Genomic DNA, 14,078 nt, shown 5'->3' with positions numbered 1-14,078 from the left:
GAAACCAAAACACAAATCCCAGCCCTGCATCACGTGTGGCTCCAATTCCTGTTAAGCTTTTGGTCTGGTCCCAGTGGTACCATTTAAGCAGCTCAGTACGAGCTTAAATTTTTACCTCGTAACAGCCAGCATGAGGCAAGCACGGCCATTGTGTGCATGAGATCATTCAAAGCACTGGCACTGAGTCTTATACAGTTTGTCCTTTATAGCAAACAGGAGGAGCGCTCTAATTAGGTCAGGCAGGTTGAGAATTCTAAGAGCTCTTCACGTTACATTTCAACTAAGCACAGCCCAGCTCTTGCTACAATACATCGAGATGAATCATTAGAGAAATAACTTTATGTTAAATCATGTATTTTTCAATTAAAAAAAAATCTACCGGAACATGAAAGTAATGAATTCCTGCTGTGAATACAAATGCCAGTTGAGCTACAAGTGTCAAGGTTTCAGTTTTTAATACTTAATTTCATAGAAGTGCAAGAAAGTGAAAAAGCCTCCTAGACTGAAGTTGACAAAAAGCCTTCAACTTCCCCTTGACTTCCACCCTTTGCTTCTCTCCCTGCTCTGCGATTTATCAGTGTCTTAACGCTGTAAGGCTAGCAGAATTATTTGCTGGAGTTTGTATTTTCTTCTGTCAGTATAAGGATGCTCATGCCAGCTGTATCAAACCAGGATGTAGGAACCCTAAAGGCCCAGTCCTGAGGCACCTGCCATTCCTGGCTTCCCTTGGCATATTCGTACCTTCAGTCTAAAAAAAAAAAAGTACCTTAACTCAGTGTCTCCATTTTTATGTTTTGAGCTTGGTGAGACCTTTCACTAATATTCCTCTATAATTTTTTTACTCAATTTACACCTTTCAGACAAAATCTTCATTTTTTTCTCCACAAGAAGAGAACTCCACTATAAAATACTTCTAGCAACTTCTTTATCAAAATATCTTAACACTTCAGGCTGAATACCGAGTACTCTCTTAATTAAAACATAAAACACCTGAAAGTAATCCTCATCCTCACTCTTCAAAGAATCAAGTAATCCAGCAAATTCATAAGGATGATATTAACAGAAAACATCTAGCCACTTATGTCCTTGGACTTAATGTGCATCTTTTGTATATAATATCCTAAAAATTATGAAGTCTCCGTAAGCTCATGATGTCAGCGTAAATGCAAATAAATTCTACCAGCTAAGTTTTGGGTACTGCCTCTGCAGAACCTTTTTGTAAGATATCTGCACAGACATACAATAACAAAAACACAGTTCCACCTTTGACTTAAATTCAGCATTTACTTTTGTATTAAGAGAAATAAGAGAATTTCAGGTTGTATATATTGTACAGTTCAGCTAAATAATTTCCCTAAGACTAGAGAATACGAAGTTTTTGAGGCACAACTGACTTTTGGCTTTGTTTTGAAGAAAGACTAGAAAAAAAGAACATTAGATGAATCCCACTGTAATGTTATTTTGAGTTTTATACCTGGTTTTCAAAAGAAATAAACAAATTCTTTAATTTAAAATTTTTATTGTGTTAAAATGCTCTTAATTTAAAATGCAGTTTAACAGATTCTTTCCCTATTGTCAAAGTTCCAGTCTGCACAAAGCATGTGAGGTCTGTGGTGTCCCTCCTCCCAGGTGAGAGAAGTTCTGTTGTTATTCCCTGGCACTGTAGCACTGATCACCTACAATAGCTGGCTACAAAGATTTTTATGGCAGTTTAAGAGCCCAGAGGACACAGCATTGCTCTCAAGACACTAATCTTAGTCATAGGACAGAAACATTTAGATAAATACAGTCAATTTGACTTTGACCTGAAAATGCACTTCTGAAGATCAACAGCTGCAACACCTAGCCCCAGGATTTAAATCTGAACATATACTGAACATAGATCCTGTAGACTATCAAAATTAAGTGTATAGTGCCATTTCTGCTCTGGTTCTACAGTGTTTAGGCCACAGAAGTAAAAATGTCTCTCTTGGCAGTATTGCTGCCATTAGCACCAAAGCAGCTATAAACAGCAAAATTAATTTAACATAGCATTGCATACACTGGATAGATGCAAAAAAAAATTAAAATATTTAAAAATCAAAAAAACTCACATGAAATCCGATTTCACTTGTAATCTTATTCTTCAGTGCTTATTCTCCTTCTCCAAACTTAAAATGCTCTGTTCAAAACCTAACTAAGCAGCCTCACCATATCCAAAACATGCAACTGTGAGCACTTTTCAGAGTTCATGCCTGTAATATTACCAGGAGTCAGAAGCATGCTGTCACCTATTGCTTCTCCATATAACATCGGTTTTCTAAAATATGTATAATTTTAGATCATTTCTCTAGGCCTCCTACTGATTTGTATTATATACAGCATCCAAGTTCATCTTGAAGAAGCAGTCTGTTGAAGTCTCCTGTAATCATCTTATGGGTTGTTTTCTTGATACCAAAAAGACTTCAAATTTTGTTTTTATTGCCTGCAATGGAAAAATAAGTTTGAGTTTTTCATCTATTGCTCCCACCACATTAAGTAATTTCTTGTCTCCTGCGGGGCAGAAGGCCCTACACTGAAGCTCACAGGCAAGCCAGGATTTCAGACCCTGGAATAGACACTATAATGAAACTCTCTCCTCTACCCTGCTTCCCTTGGTGTGCCCCCATGTTCTCCCCATCTGTTCCTCCATTCCACATATGCAGCCCTTTTGCATCTTACTCTGACACCTGCAGTGGTGCAAGGTACTGCCAGGGAGCAGCTCAAGAACCAGGGTGCAAAGGGGTCTGGCCGAGCCACTTCTACCCCCTGACCTGTGCAGGAGACACTTCCTGTCACCTCATCAGCAGAAACATGTGAGCTGGTGACAGAAGGAAAATGGCTCTGCTGTCTGACCTGGCACACCATCCACACCTGTCAGGTTGTAAGGATCTAGGCTGGAAAGTACACTGGGAGTGCCCCATTGATGCAGCCTCCAACATCTGCTGTGGAACAAGAGTCATCATTCACCTCCCTCAGATGCAGCAGACTATGCAAGGCTCTCATACCCTCTTTGGTTAAGTTTAAGAGGTACAAAGGCTACATCAATCTCAAACTTACCTTCTTTTAAAGGTGTTTTTGGAGGAATATTTTCCTTGCTATCATGCTGGAAAGCTTTGGAAGGATCAAAACGCTTAATGCCCTGTACTGCACACAGCTGCTCCTGGAGATGTTTGTTGATTTGCTTTTCCTTGGCTAGCAATGCACGCAATTTTGAGACATCCTAGGGAAAACAAGACTTACAAGTTAGATGAAGAATGGGAAAAGAGCCTGCTTCATCATTTACTGAGGGAGCCATTTTGCCTAATGCTAAACATATAGACAGTTATTGGTGGCATTAAAACCCAACCCAAACACAAAGGTGCAAAGAAACTAGCAGCACATACAGGCATTGTGTACCACCACTAAGCAGTATGGCAGTTTGAAACTTTCAGCAGATACTTTAAGTCTAGGATACCAAAAAAAAAACCCAAGAAAAGCCAACCAAACTAAGAGTAGAGGTACTTATTCCTGCTGATCCCTCTGTATGTTGTAAATTCAGTTGAAAATAAAATTCTTGGCATTTCTGGAGGCTTGTGATTTATTGTAATCTGCTTCATGCAGGGAATTGAAGAGCCAAGAAATAAGTAGCTTGCAGGGCTAGTCTGTAAAAATTTAGAGCAACAAAAAAGGGCAGCAAGCACATTAGTAACTTGCAGATTTCTAATATTTAATTTCACAAACCTGCTTCAGGTGAGCATTGTCTTCCTTCAGCTTCATAACATGCTTGATTTTTTGCTTCATGTTCTGGTGGCCAAGTAGCTTAGCATATGCATCACTCAGTTTATTCAGTTCTTCTTGGGCTGCCCCGTGCTCCTCCAGGAGAGCATTCTTCTCTGCTTCAAAAGCATCTAATTGTTGCTGAAATGCATTTGAACCATCTTAGAAATCTTTCAATTGAACATAACTTCTTACTGAACTGAAATCTACCAAGGAAGATTACTTTGGGAAGGGGAATAGCTGGCTCACTGCATAGTAACTTAGGAAACCACTGCAGAATAAATGCCTTAGAATGGGAAGTAGCATATTTACTTCTCAAGACTGAACTTGAGCCAAGTGCAAAGGTCTTATGTCAACAGATACTAACAACTAACAGGTACTACTTCACAACACACCTGAAAAGGCTTAACTTTGTTATGTAAATCTTCATACAGTTTACGCCAGGTCTTGATCTCTTTCTCTAAGCTAGAGGTCACATCTTCATTTATGGTTTTCCTAAAAAGCAAGAAGTAGAGGTTTGTTATGATCTTTGTTAGCTCTCAGCAGTTCTTCCCAATAAAACTCGGCTGTGCCATCATATGCAGTTCAAATTTGAGCAAGTCACCTTGATCGCTCTGCTTCAAGTTCTCTTTTCAGATCTTCAGTTTGCTCCTCAAGTTTCTCCTGAAGGTTAGTCATTTGTGCAAGGCACAACTCTTTTGTCCTCTCTGCTTCTGCTTCTGTTAATGCAAGCTTGGTCTCAACTTCTAAAAGCATCCTGAGGAAAATACCATAATTTTTTAACGAGCCCTTGATTTTTACTTTTTTTCCCACTACACTAAATCTAAAACCCACAAGTAACCATGGTTGAAAAGCTTTTTAGCAGAACTGAAATAAAGGTTTGCACAAGTGGTGCTACAAATAAAACAGTAGTACAGAAGGCAATTAAGTTTAAGATGAACATTTTTACCTTTTCCTCTAATGATGCAAAAAGTCCTTTTGAAGCAAAGAAAGGTCATGTTGCTCATTTAAGGCTGCTTAATGCCAACAGCTTTTAGCAGGGATGGTTTAGTAGTTAGGCTTTACATGGAGAGATTTGCTCAAGCAGGAACTAATCAAGACTGTTAGTGAGGATGTATACAAGATTTCAAAAACCCTACATCTAAAAGACTTGACCCCTCTTCAGCCCCAGCTGTTTGTTCCATCCCTTCCCTCCCACCTCAGCCAGGAAATAGCTCTTCAGTTTGTTTTTTAACAGCTCAAATGCCAACTGAAGACATTAAGCAGGTAGGAGGAAAGAAAGGGAAGCATCTTAAGCAGCACAGAACCATAGAGAACATGGATCACTAAACTGCTGTTAGACAGTCGGAAGCATGTCCTCGGCTACTGGCCTAACACAACTTCTTGGGGGTTATTTCTCATCAGCTGCACTGTGGTGCCTCATATTAGGCAGAGAGAGAACTTCAGTTTATATCATCACAGTGTGGCAAAACTCATGGATGATTAATTGGCATCTGCTTGTGAGCAGAATTTGAGGTGACATCATTCAGACTGGAGTGGCAGAGAGCAAGTTCTGCATTAAGTATTTGCTTGTCACCTCTGGGGATCTCATTTGCAGAGCAGCCACTGTAACTGATATTTCTGAAACAGACAATATGCCAACATATTTCACTCAAGTATTTTCCTTTTCCTCTATGTTCCACATATAAACAAAAGTCAAAATAACTGATTGGACAGACCAGTTTCCTAATGCATATAAACTGAATAAATTTTGTCTATCAGTATTTTCAACCTTCGGCACTGGGAAAAGCAACAAACTTCAGCTTACACCAAATACTGATCTGATCTTTAGAGCATCACATGAGGTTCTAGTTAGAAAGGCAAGCCTCACTTTGCATTCTTTAGCTTAAGGTAAAGTCTGTGTAGTACCTTGCATATTCTTCATCTGCTTTGTTTTTAGTGTACTCTGCTTCTTGAAGCAACTGCAGATTCTCTTGGCCTACTTTTTTTAGGTTGGCAACTTCTTCTCGCAGAGAGGAATTCTCCAGTTTAAAACTGCAAATTTCTTCAGCTGATGTTTTCTTGTAGCTGGTATTACAGTACAAGTGAGAAAAACCTTGTTACTTCAGGCAAAATACAGATTGAAATGTTCACACTTTACAAGAGCAATACAAGCTCATGCTAGCAAGTATCAAAGCTTTTATAACCCGAAGATATGGCAGTGTACAGGCATTGATAAATCTAAAGGAAAGAAAGAAACCGCATCACCACTCCATGAAGCCATATGCAGTAACATTATGACAAATTCTGTGATATAGATATTACTATATCTTGTAGGTATTCTAAAACACAAAGGACCTACTCTCTCTGAAGCTTCTTTTAAGCAGCAAAGCACCTACTGTCTGTAGTTGGCATTAGCAAATATCCCACAGGATCCTTCATGGGTGACACACATACCTAGTAATGACAGTATCATTTTTTATATACTTTCTAAACCTGAATATTTTAAGGTAAAAGAATTGCAATAACTGTAGGAAACTACTTTCAATTCAGTGCAAATTTTGAGTCTGTATAAGTCTTTTTGCAAGATATTTCAGTATCAAGAACACCATCACTAGTTACAAATCTCTTTGACTCAAGACCACTGAACTCCTCCAACTGGTTACATTTTGGAAGAAATATCCAATTTTCTGAACTAGATAATGATACTGTGTCACTATACTTGCCCAGTACTCAAGAAACAAATTCTTAATGTCACCAAATACCATCACAAAATCCTCTGCTCAAATGCCATGCCAATACTAACATGTAGTTTGAAGTACCAAGGCACATAAATGAACAGTACATTTTATTGTCATCTTAAGAGATAATGCCTGTCCTACACATTAATAAAACTTAAATACCTTTCAAAGTCAGCAATAGTCTTTCCAAGTTCCTGCAGTGTATTGCTGTGCTCTTCTTGGATTTTCAATACAGCACTGCTATGCATTGCCTTGATTTGCTCCAACTCTAAATTCTTTCTGAAATAAAAATTCAGCATTGCACTCTGGAGAGAAGCATGTGTGACCACACCACCAAATGCTGTTATCAGTTACAGAAAGCTTGAAGCAGCAGCAATAAATTAATTGTGACAAACCAGTAACGTCTCACATACTAAGCACAGTCTTCACAACAGACATTACTAAGGATTTCCCCCTCCACTTATTTTCCAAGGGAGCTGTAGAATAGACTGAAGACCTGATAGTAAACTTAAGAAACAACTGGCTTGAACATGTTTGACATTGCCTTCTCCAGATCATGCACATATCTTACCCAGCACAGTAAGGTCAGAGCAATACAATACCAGCCTTTCAAGCAAATCCCAACTGGCTTATCTTTTGTTTCAAATTACAATAATGTAAAACACACTCAAGTTACTATTGATACTGACTCAAGTTACTAGTGCTAGTGATTAGATCTCATCACTACCAGTAATCAACAATCAGCAAGAAATAACTTCAGATCTGCTCAGACCCCTAAAACATGAATTAGGCTCAGCAGCTCTGCTTACATTACTAATTTAACATTCTTCCTCTCAAAGCTTGAATCAGAAAACTTCTTTCACAAACCTTTTCAACTCTTCTTCCATCTGTCCAAGTTCAAGACCTTGGGATTTGATTTCTTGTTCCAGTCGCTTCACCAACTTTTCAGCCTTCTTTTCCTTTGCATGCAATTTATTCAGCTCCTTCATGGTACCATTCAGCTCTTCTTCCAGAAGATGTCTCTCACTTGCTACTTCATCTTCAAACTCTAGTAACTTCTGCTGCATTGATGCAGATGACTCCTACATGCCAGATTACCACAGATTTTAAAACTACCAGTACTTTCTAGGTAGTAAAGGGTTAATTTACAGTGTTTAAGTTTCAAATCCATGACTCCCATCCCACCAGCAACGATTCTTAGCAATGATTCACACAAGCTTCTGCAGGCCAGTACCCACTTTGCCATATTAACGATAATCTAATCTGTAGAATGCACATTTTATGCATAACCAAAACAATGATTTTTAGTGCCAATCCTTGGGATTACAATCTATTTTTAGACTAGTTTATAGCCTGTATTTACCTTCTCTTGCTGCAGCTGAGACACAGCCTCCTCATGTTTCTGAAGGAGTTTTTGGTGTTCTTGTTCCACCAAATCAATTTTTCTTTTCAGGTCTTCTATTTCAGCATTCATACTTAGGAATTGCCCTTTGGCCTCAGACAACTCTTTCTCTGCATAGAAAAATTGTCAATATACCATAAATTCCCTTCTCTACCTTCAAATATCTACAATATATATTAATGATACCACTTCCATTCTGTATTTGTTCTTCCCTTGCCTAACTACCAAAAACACAGAAAGAAAACCCCCCACAAACCTACAACCCATCTGGAAACCTCAAAATTGGCTCAAGGTATACCACTTTAGAATAATTTTAACAGCAGGAGTGTTTGGACCAAGCAATTAGCCTTCACCAGAAGAGTAGTATGGCAGGGAAAACAACTACATGAGTTCCCCAAAGCTTTTTCCACAAACTAGTACACAGAAGGCAGCTGGTACAGAAAATTGAGTACATGTCTCAGATTGCCGAGTTGCTAGTGTTGGGAGAGAAGGAGTAAGGAGGTGAAGAAAGATCGTTCCCACATTCTCAACACTTCAGTGAATCTGAGAATAAGCTGCTAGCAGTGAATTCACACACTATTATACTGCTTCTTAGAGAAGAGTAAGGAACAACTTCTTACTGTTCACCTTTCAGATTAAAGCCACTCTTACAGTTCAGACTTAACAAATGCCAGATGTGAAGTGATTTCCCTGTTGTTAAAAACATGCCTTGATGTTTCTAGGTGAAGCTCAGAGACTTGACTTCTCATTTGGGACAAACCAGTCTAAACCGACATTTTGGAAAACACCTATTTGAGATGCTTTAAGACATGTGAGTGATCCCACATATGGAACAGTGTACAAGAACTAACAATTACCTTTCTCTTGTTGAAGCAATTGACACCTCTCATCAAGTTCTTTCATCAGTTTACATGACTCTTCCTCTTTTACTTGGAGCGTATTCCTCAGTATCTTAATATCTTGCTCTTTCTTACTCAGTGTCTCCTCCATCTGGGCAATATCTAGTTTGTATTTCTCAGCTGTTTCTGCAACACTACTGCAGAAAAAAATTCAGGCACTTGTTACCACTAAATTTTGTTTATAAGCTTACACAGGAACATAAAGGAAAATGCTTAGGATTGTTTGTTTCCAAGAGGAAAGCTGCCTTCTTGAGAACAATTTGTTATTACCTGAGCTCGGTAATATATTCCAAGAGTTTTTCAGTGTCAGACTTTTCTTCAAATTTCTCTCTCTCAGTAGCAGACCTAAAACCAGACAGTTTTTATGACAGATGTATTTTTAGAAGTCCAGAGTTAAGTAATAACACATACTTTTGGCTGAAAAACTGATATTGGCTCTAAAAAGCGATTCTACCCTCTTTTTATCCCTGTTCCAGATAGTCTTCTCATTGTAGTAAAGATGCTAAGCCACGTTTCCCCACAAGCAATATGCCACCAACATAATAATGCATCAACAGAATGCAGGTTTTGTAGAAAATCAGCATCTCCTCCCTTTGAGACCTGCACTACCTGCATTATTACCTTTGTGTATTTTAATTAACAGCCAAGTTCATGCTGCAGTGCCAAATGTGCTAACCTGACATTGAACATAGGTTACAAGCTCATCCCAGGTCACTATCCTCAGCAATAGGCTGCACATTAGTGTACTGTTCCTGTGCAGCATGTGGCATTTTTTTGGCAGAATAAGGTGCTGAGTTAGAACCCACTCTGTATCTACCTAGAGCTGCTGAAACCAAGAGACTCTTCAGTTGCCTTTCTTTAGAGCAGTTGTCCACATCAAAGCAGCTCTGAAGGCACCACAATGGCTCTTCAATGCACTTCTCTGGTGAACGTAAATGTGTTCATCAAAACCAAGCCAAATGCCTGGCTGCTCAATTAGGATTTCAGCTCCTACTCTAATGCTTTTCTATTCTTGCTTATTCCCAACTTCGTAGTCTAAAGGGCCAGAAATACCCCATCCATATAAATGACCTCCTCCAACCTGACCAACAATACTTTTTCTAAAGACATATGTCTTTCTTCCCCACCCCATACCCAAGAAGACCCCACCCATGCCACACTGAAAAGGCTTGACATGATACAGTTTGTCTTTTGGAAAAAGGCTAAATACACTAGAGCAACAACGCTTCTAATGGTAGCATTATCAAAAAACAGCAGTTGGTAGAACTTAATTCCATGGTGTTTATTCCAGATTACAAACACTGACAATGTCTGCTCCTTCTCATGTGGGAGACAGCCTCGATTTTGGTTACTACAAAGGACAAGCAGGGAAACACAGCCATCTCATGTAATTCCCTTCCTAGCACTTACAATTTTTCTTGTAACTGTGCTACTTTTCCTTTTGAATGCTCTAGATTCCTTTGCACTTCCTGCAGCTTCATTTCCATGTTTTCCTGCTTTGCCAGTGCAGTCTTAAAAAGAGAAACAACAAAATACACCATATTAACATTAAATGAGATTTAAAAAAAAGGCAATGTGGAAGAGACAGTGGTGAAATGAAACTTAATCATCACTCCTGTTTAATAATAGCACCAGCTACTATGCTAAATGTAATTGCAAGTATCCCTCTGTAAAGAGATCAGCCACTTGCTAAACAACTACAACCAAGAGCTTCAAACTATACTGAGGATCATTGGTTTTATTCCTGAGCAGCTTAGAATTACAGATCCTGTACAGATGGTCATACCTTTTCCTTCGCATCCCTCATATTTCTGAGCTTCATCAACTCCATGCACAGGCTGCTCATTTTCTTCTGCACACCATCTTCAGACAGCTTGTTAGAAAAGAAGATAAAACCACCAAGTGTAATTCCTTTCTCTGAATTGCTGTTCACATAACCCTTTCTAAGCATTCCCCTCCCACTCTGTGTTTAGACAGAAAGGCACAAAATCCCAAACCAGACATGCTTTACATCAAAACATGTGCTGATCAGCAAGTAAAGCTTCCTCTTGCACAGGAAGATCAATAACAAAGGCAAAGCAAAGATGCACTTATTTGTCTGAATACCTTTGACTTTAGTAGTTCATTGCTTCTTGTTAACTCCAGAAGCTGTTTTTTCAGGCATGCAACATTTGCTGAAAGAGAGGTTTTCTCCTGAACTGCAGCACTCAGTTTTGCTTCAATCTTAACAAGATCTTCATCCAGAGCCCGAAGTTTTTTATCCTGTTCTCCACGTTCTCTCACCAATGCACGAATCTAAAACATGAGGTATTTTCTTTATTTCCAACAATCATTAGTTTAGCCAAGTAAACCACAGGCATAGGTATCCAAACTGTATTTACTTTCATTCAGAATATGTATCTGCAACTCTCATTCACAGGAAGGAATCGCCACAATTCTCTGTTATTACACACCATACAATAACATTTCATCTGACTTATTTTATACCACCTAGCCAGCACAACATGTCAAAAGTAGAATAGCCTTAGCTTTAATGGATAACAGAAGCCAGCTCTCCTCTTTGGCTGTGACAGACAAAAGGCAGAACATGACATTTGAGACACAAGGCACCAGTTAGCACATAGAAGTGTACTGATACAGTTTAGGGTGCCTCATAAGCATGAAAAGTGTGACAATTATTAAGTAAAAAAGTTCAGCTAGAGATTATTCAATAAAACACAACCTTTTTGAGGTAGCCAACAGAGGACTCAGTTCTGTTTTTGAGAAGACAGTAGTCATTCACAATCAGCAGGAATTAATGCAAATCCATTAGCTTTGTACAGCCATAATATCTGATAACCTTTCTTTTGCACAGAGCTGTTTGTAAACTACTTGTATGCTGTCTGATGCAAAAGAGGCAAATTTTACCAGCTTGCATTTTTCATTACTGTAAGGGGGAGGAGACATGACAGGATTTCACTCACACAATGGATTCCTACCTCCTTCTCCAGTGTCTTCTGTTTCTTTTTCTCTTTCATAAGCATAACATCTTTTCTAGTCTTCACAATCCCATTAGCCGGCTTTGGAAGAGAGATGTGTTAGAAATCTCTAGCTTCAGAGTAGCTGAACACAATTAAATACAAGTGTGACTGCTACATATAGACAATAATACAAAGATACACAACAAATGAAGAGCAAACCTTTCTCCCAGACAGGGCAGAAAAGTATCAGGTTAGGATGGGGTTTACCCTTATACTTTCTCATCAGCATTACTCTGAAGGGACAGCTCATAACCACAGGGGCAGGAAGATTAAGAAGTTGGAAACTACAGCCTCCCTAAGCTTCATAAAAACATTTTAATATCTTCACCTCAGGTCTGTTTGTAGAATTGCATGCTGCATCATCAATACTAATGAACCTAATTGCACATCAGGGCAAACATTTTTCAGCCTGTTAAGCTATTAATCTTAAAATCCATATCCTTGCATAGGACATTTAGAACCTGTATATGCAGTACCATCCTCTTTCTTTCACCACCAGGTTTCCACTCTGCCTTGCCCAGCCCCTGAGAACAGGAACAACATCTCCTTGAAAAGGAGTCAAACCGTAATTACACGGTAATCAAGAGGAAAAGAAATCCCAAGAGTGTAGCACCAAAAATAACGAGCTGCTCAGTACTCCCAAGTTAATGATCACTATTCCCAAGGATGCAGCGATTTCAGCAAATTTTCCTGCGTAGGTCTTAAGGAGTGCAGATAAAACAATGTATTCCATAGCTTATTAACAACAATTGCACAAAGAGGTTGCATTGTTTAAGCAGTCAGAAAGATTTAGCTGGGATTTAACAGCACTACAGACACCACAGCAGAGTCTTACTGTTGATCCAAGAGATGTGAGTCTCCTTGCAATTACTGGGGTGGGTGCACTCTTCTCACTGCTCAGATTTGTCTCATCTGCAGAAGGAAGTGGAAGGGAATGGTGAAGGAAGAGGGTGTGCATGCACACAGGGAGGCAAATGTAACCCAACTACACGAGGTTAATTGACTGTGTGCAAAAGACAACATTCCACCTGGTTGTTAGACTACCAGCTACATTTTTACTGCAGTCATCCAGTTCAGTATTAGTCATGTGGGCATTTGACAAAGTTTAGAGAGAAAGACTACCAGGTGACACAATTTTGGTATTTCCACTTCTGCCAAGTTTCCCAGCCACGATCCAAATCTATAATGTCAGTTTTGAAATGAGGGATGGCTTTAAATATTAAAAATACATTAAAATATCTCTAAACTCTAGGTAAATACATAGTTTATTAGCCCTCCAGAGGCCTCTCCTAATTAGAAATCACATATAAAGCTATTCTTGGAAGAGTCCCATAGATGTCTTGACAGCTGCTCCTTTGAGCTGGAAGGCAGGCAGTGAGTCTCTACAACAGAAACCAATTTCTGAACAGCAGAGCAGTAACAGCACTAACAATTGCATAATCCAACGATATCTTATCATTGTGTTCTGTGCAAATTTTACTTACCCTTCTGTTTCCTAAGCCCTTGGCGTGCTTCAGAGGACAGCAAACTTCCCGCTCCATCTGATGGCTTAAGTTTACCAGATCCTTGCAGGGGAGTACGTGCTAAAAATGAGATTTTTTTCAGAATAGCAAAGAACAACGAAGGCAAATGACAGGGTTTTCAGCTTTGATGAGTTGAGGCTGATAACACATCGAGGGTAAATCTACAACCAAAATCTCACTGTGAGACTCGTACATCAGAAAACGCTCTCGCCAGCAGTGCCTCAGCAGAGACAAGCTCTGCACGCTCCTCTTACAGCGCTGTACTACCGAACCAGAGGCCAACAAGGCTTGGCACCGCTTTAGTTAATACGTACATTACACACGTTCACTGCTGTGTTTGGCATGCCAGGGCTAGACATGAAATCGCGACCTTCTGCCTTAGAAGGGGACCCCTGCGAGAACCCTCAGGCACCGCGCTCCAGGCGGCTCCTCACAGGCAGGGACGCCCCGAGGCCGGTCCCCGCCGCCCCTTCAGGCCGCCCCGTCCCTCTCCTCACGTACCGGCGCTCCCGTCGCTGTGGAGGTGGCGGCGGAGCGGCGCGCGCGCGGACGCCATGACAGCGCTGGGACCCCGCGGCCCGGCGTTCAAAGGGGCCAACGGCCGCAGCGCGCGCCGACCAGCCAATCAGCTGCCGCCGCCCCGCCCGCCTCGGCCAATCGGGACGGCCGGAGCGGGGCACGCGCGCTGCGGGCCCGGTGAAGGGGCGTGGCCGGCGGCGCGCGTGCGCGGGGCGGGC

General features: G+C 40.3%; 1 protein-coding gene across 2 annotated transcripts; it reads right to left on the bottom strand.

Moving 5' to 3' along the window:
• Positions 1–1,264: 1,264 nt before the first annotated feature.
• On the bottom strand, positions 1,265–13,962 carry HMMR (hyaluronan mediated motility receptor). 2 transcript variants are annotated; one of them, XM_021549442.3, is made up of 18 exons: positions 13,843–13,962; positions 13,303–13,401; positions 12,654–12,730; positions 11,777–11,857; positions 10,905–11,093; positions 10,585–10,671; positions 10,209–10,309; positions 9,069–9,143; positions 8,757–8,935; positions 7,861–8,009; positions 7,365–7,579; positions 6,660–6,776; positions 5,686–5,844; positions 4,382–4,534; positions 4,173–4,272; positions 3,742–3,918; positions 3,079–3,241; positions 1,265–2,464 (listed from the first exon to the last, which is right to left on the bottom strand). In XM_021549442.3, exons 1-18 carry the CDS (start codon positions 13,895–13,897, stop codon positions 2,445–2,447), a joined length of 2,196 nt encoding a protein of 731 aa, XP_021405117.2. In that variant the 5' UTR covers positions 13,898–13,962; the 3' UTR covers positions 1,265–2,444. The 2 variants fall into 2 exon arrangements, with proteins under 2 accessions (XP_021405117.2, XP_077642831.1); XM_077786705.1 differs by having other exon boundaries at positions 8,757–8,932.
• Between the last annotated feature and the right edge of the window lie 116 nt (positions 13,963–14,078).

Source organism: Lonchura striata, chromosome 15 (genome assembly GCF_046129695.1).
Source record: "Lonchura striata isolate bLonStr1 chromosome 15, bLonStr1.mat, whole genome shotgun sequence".
Taxonomy (NCBI): Eukaryota; Metazoa; Chordata; class Aves; order Passeriformes; family Estrildidae; genus Lonchura; species Lonchura striata.
Note: the sequence above shows the minus strand (reverse complement) of the source record. Positions and strands in the feature narration are given on the sequence as shown.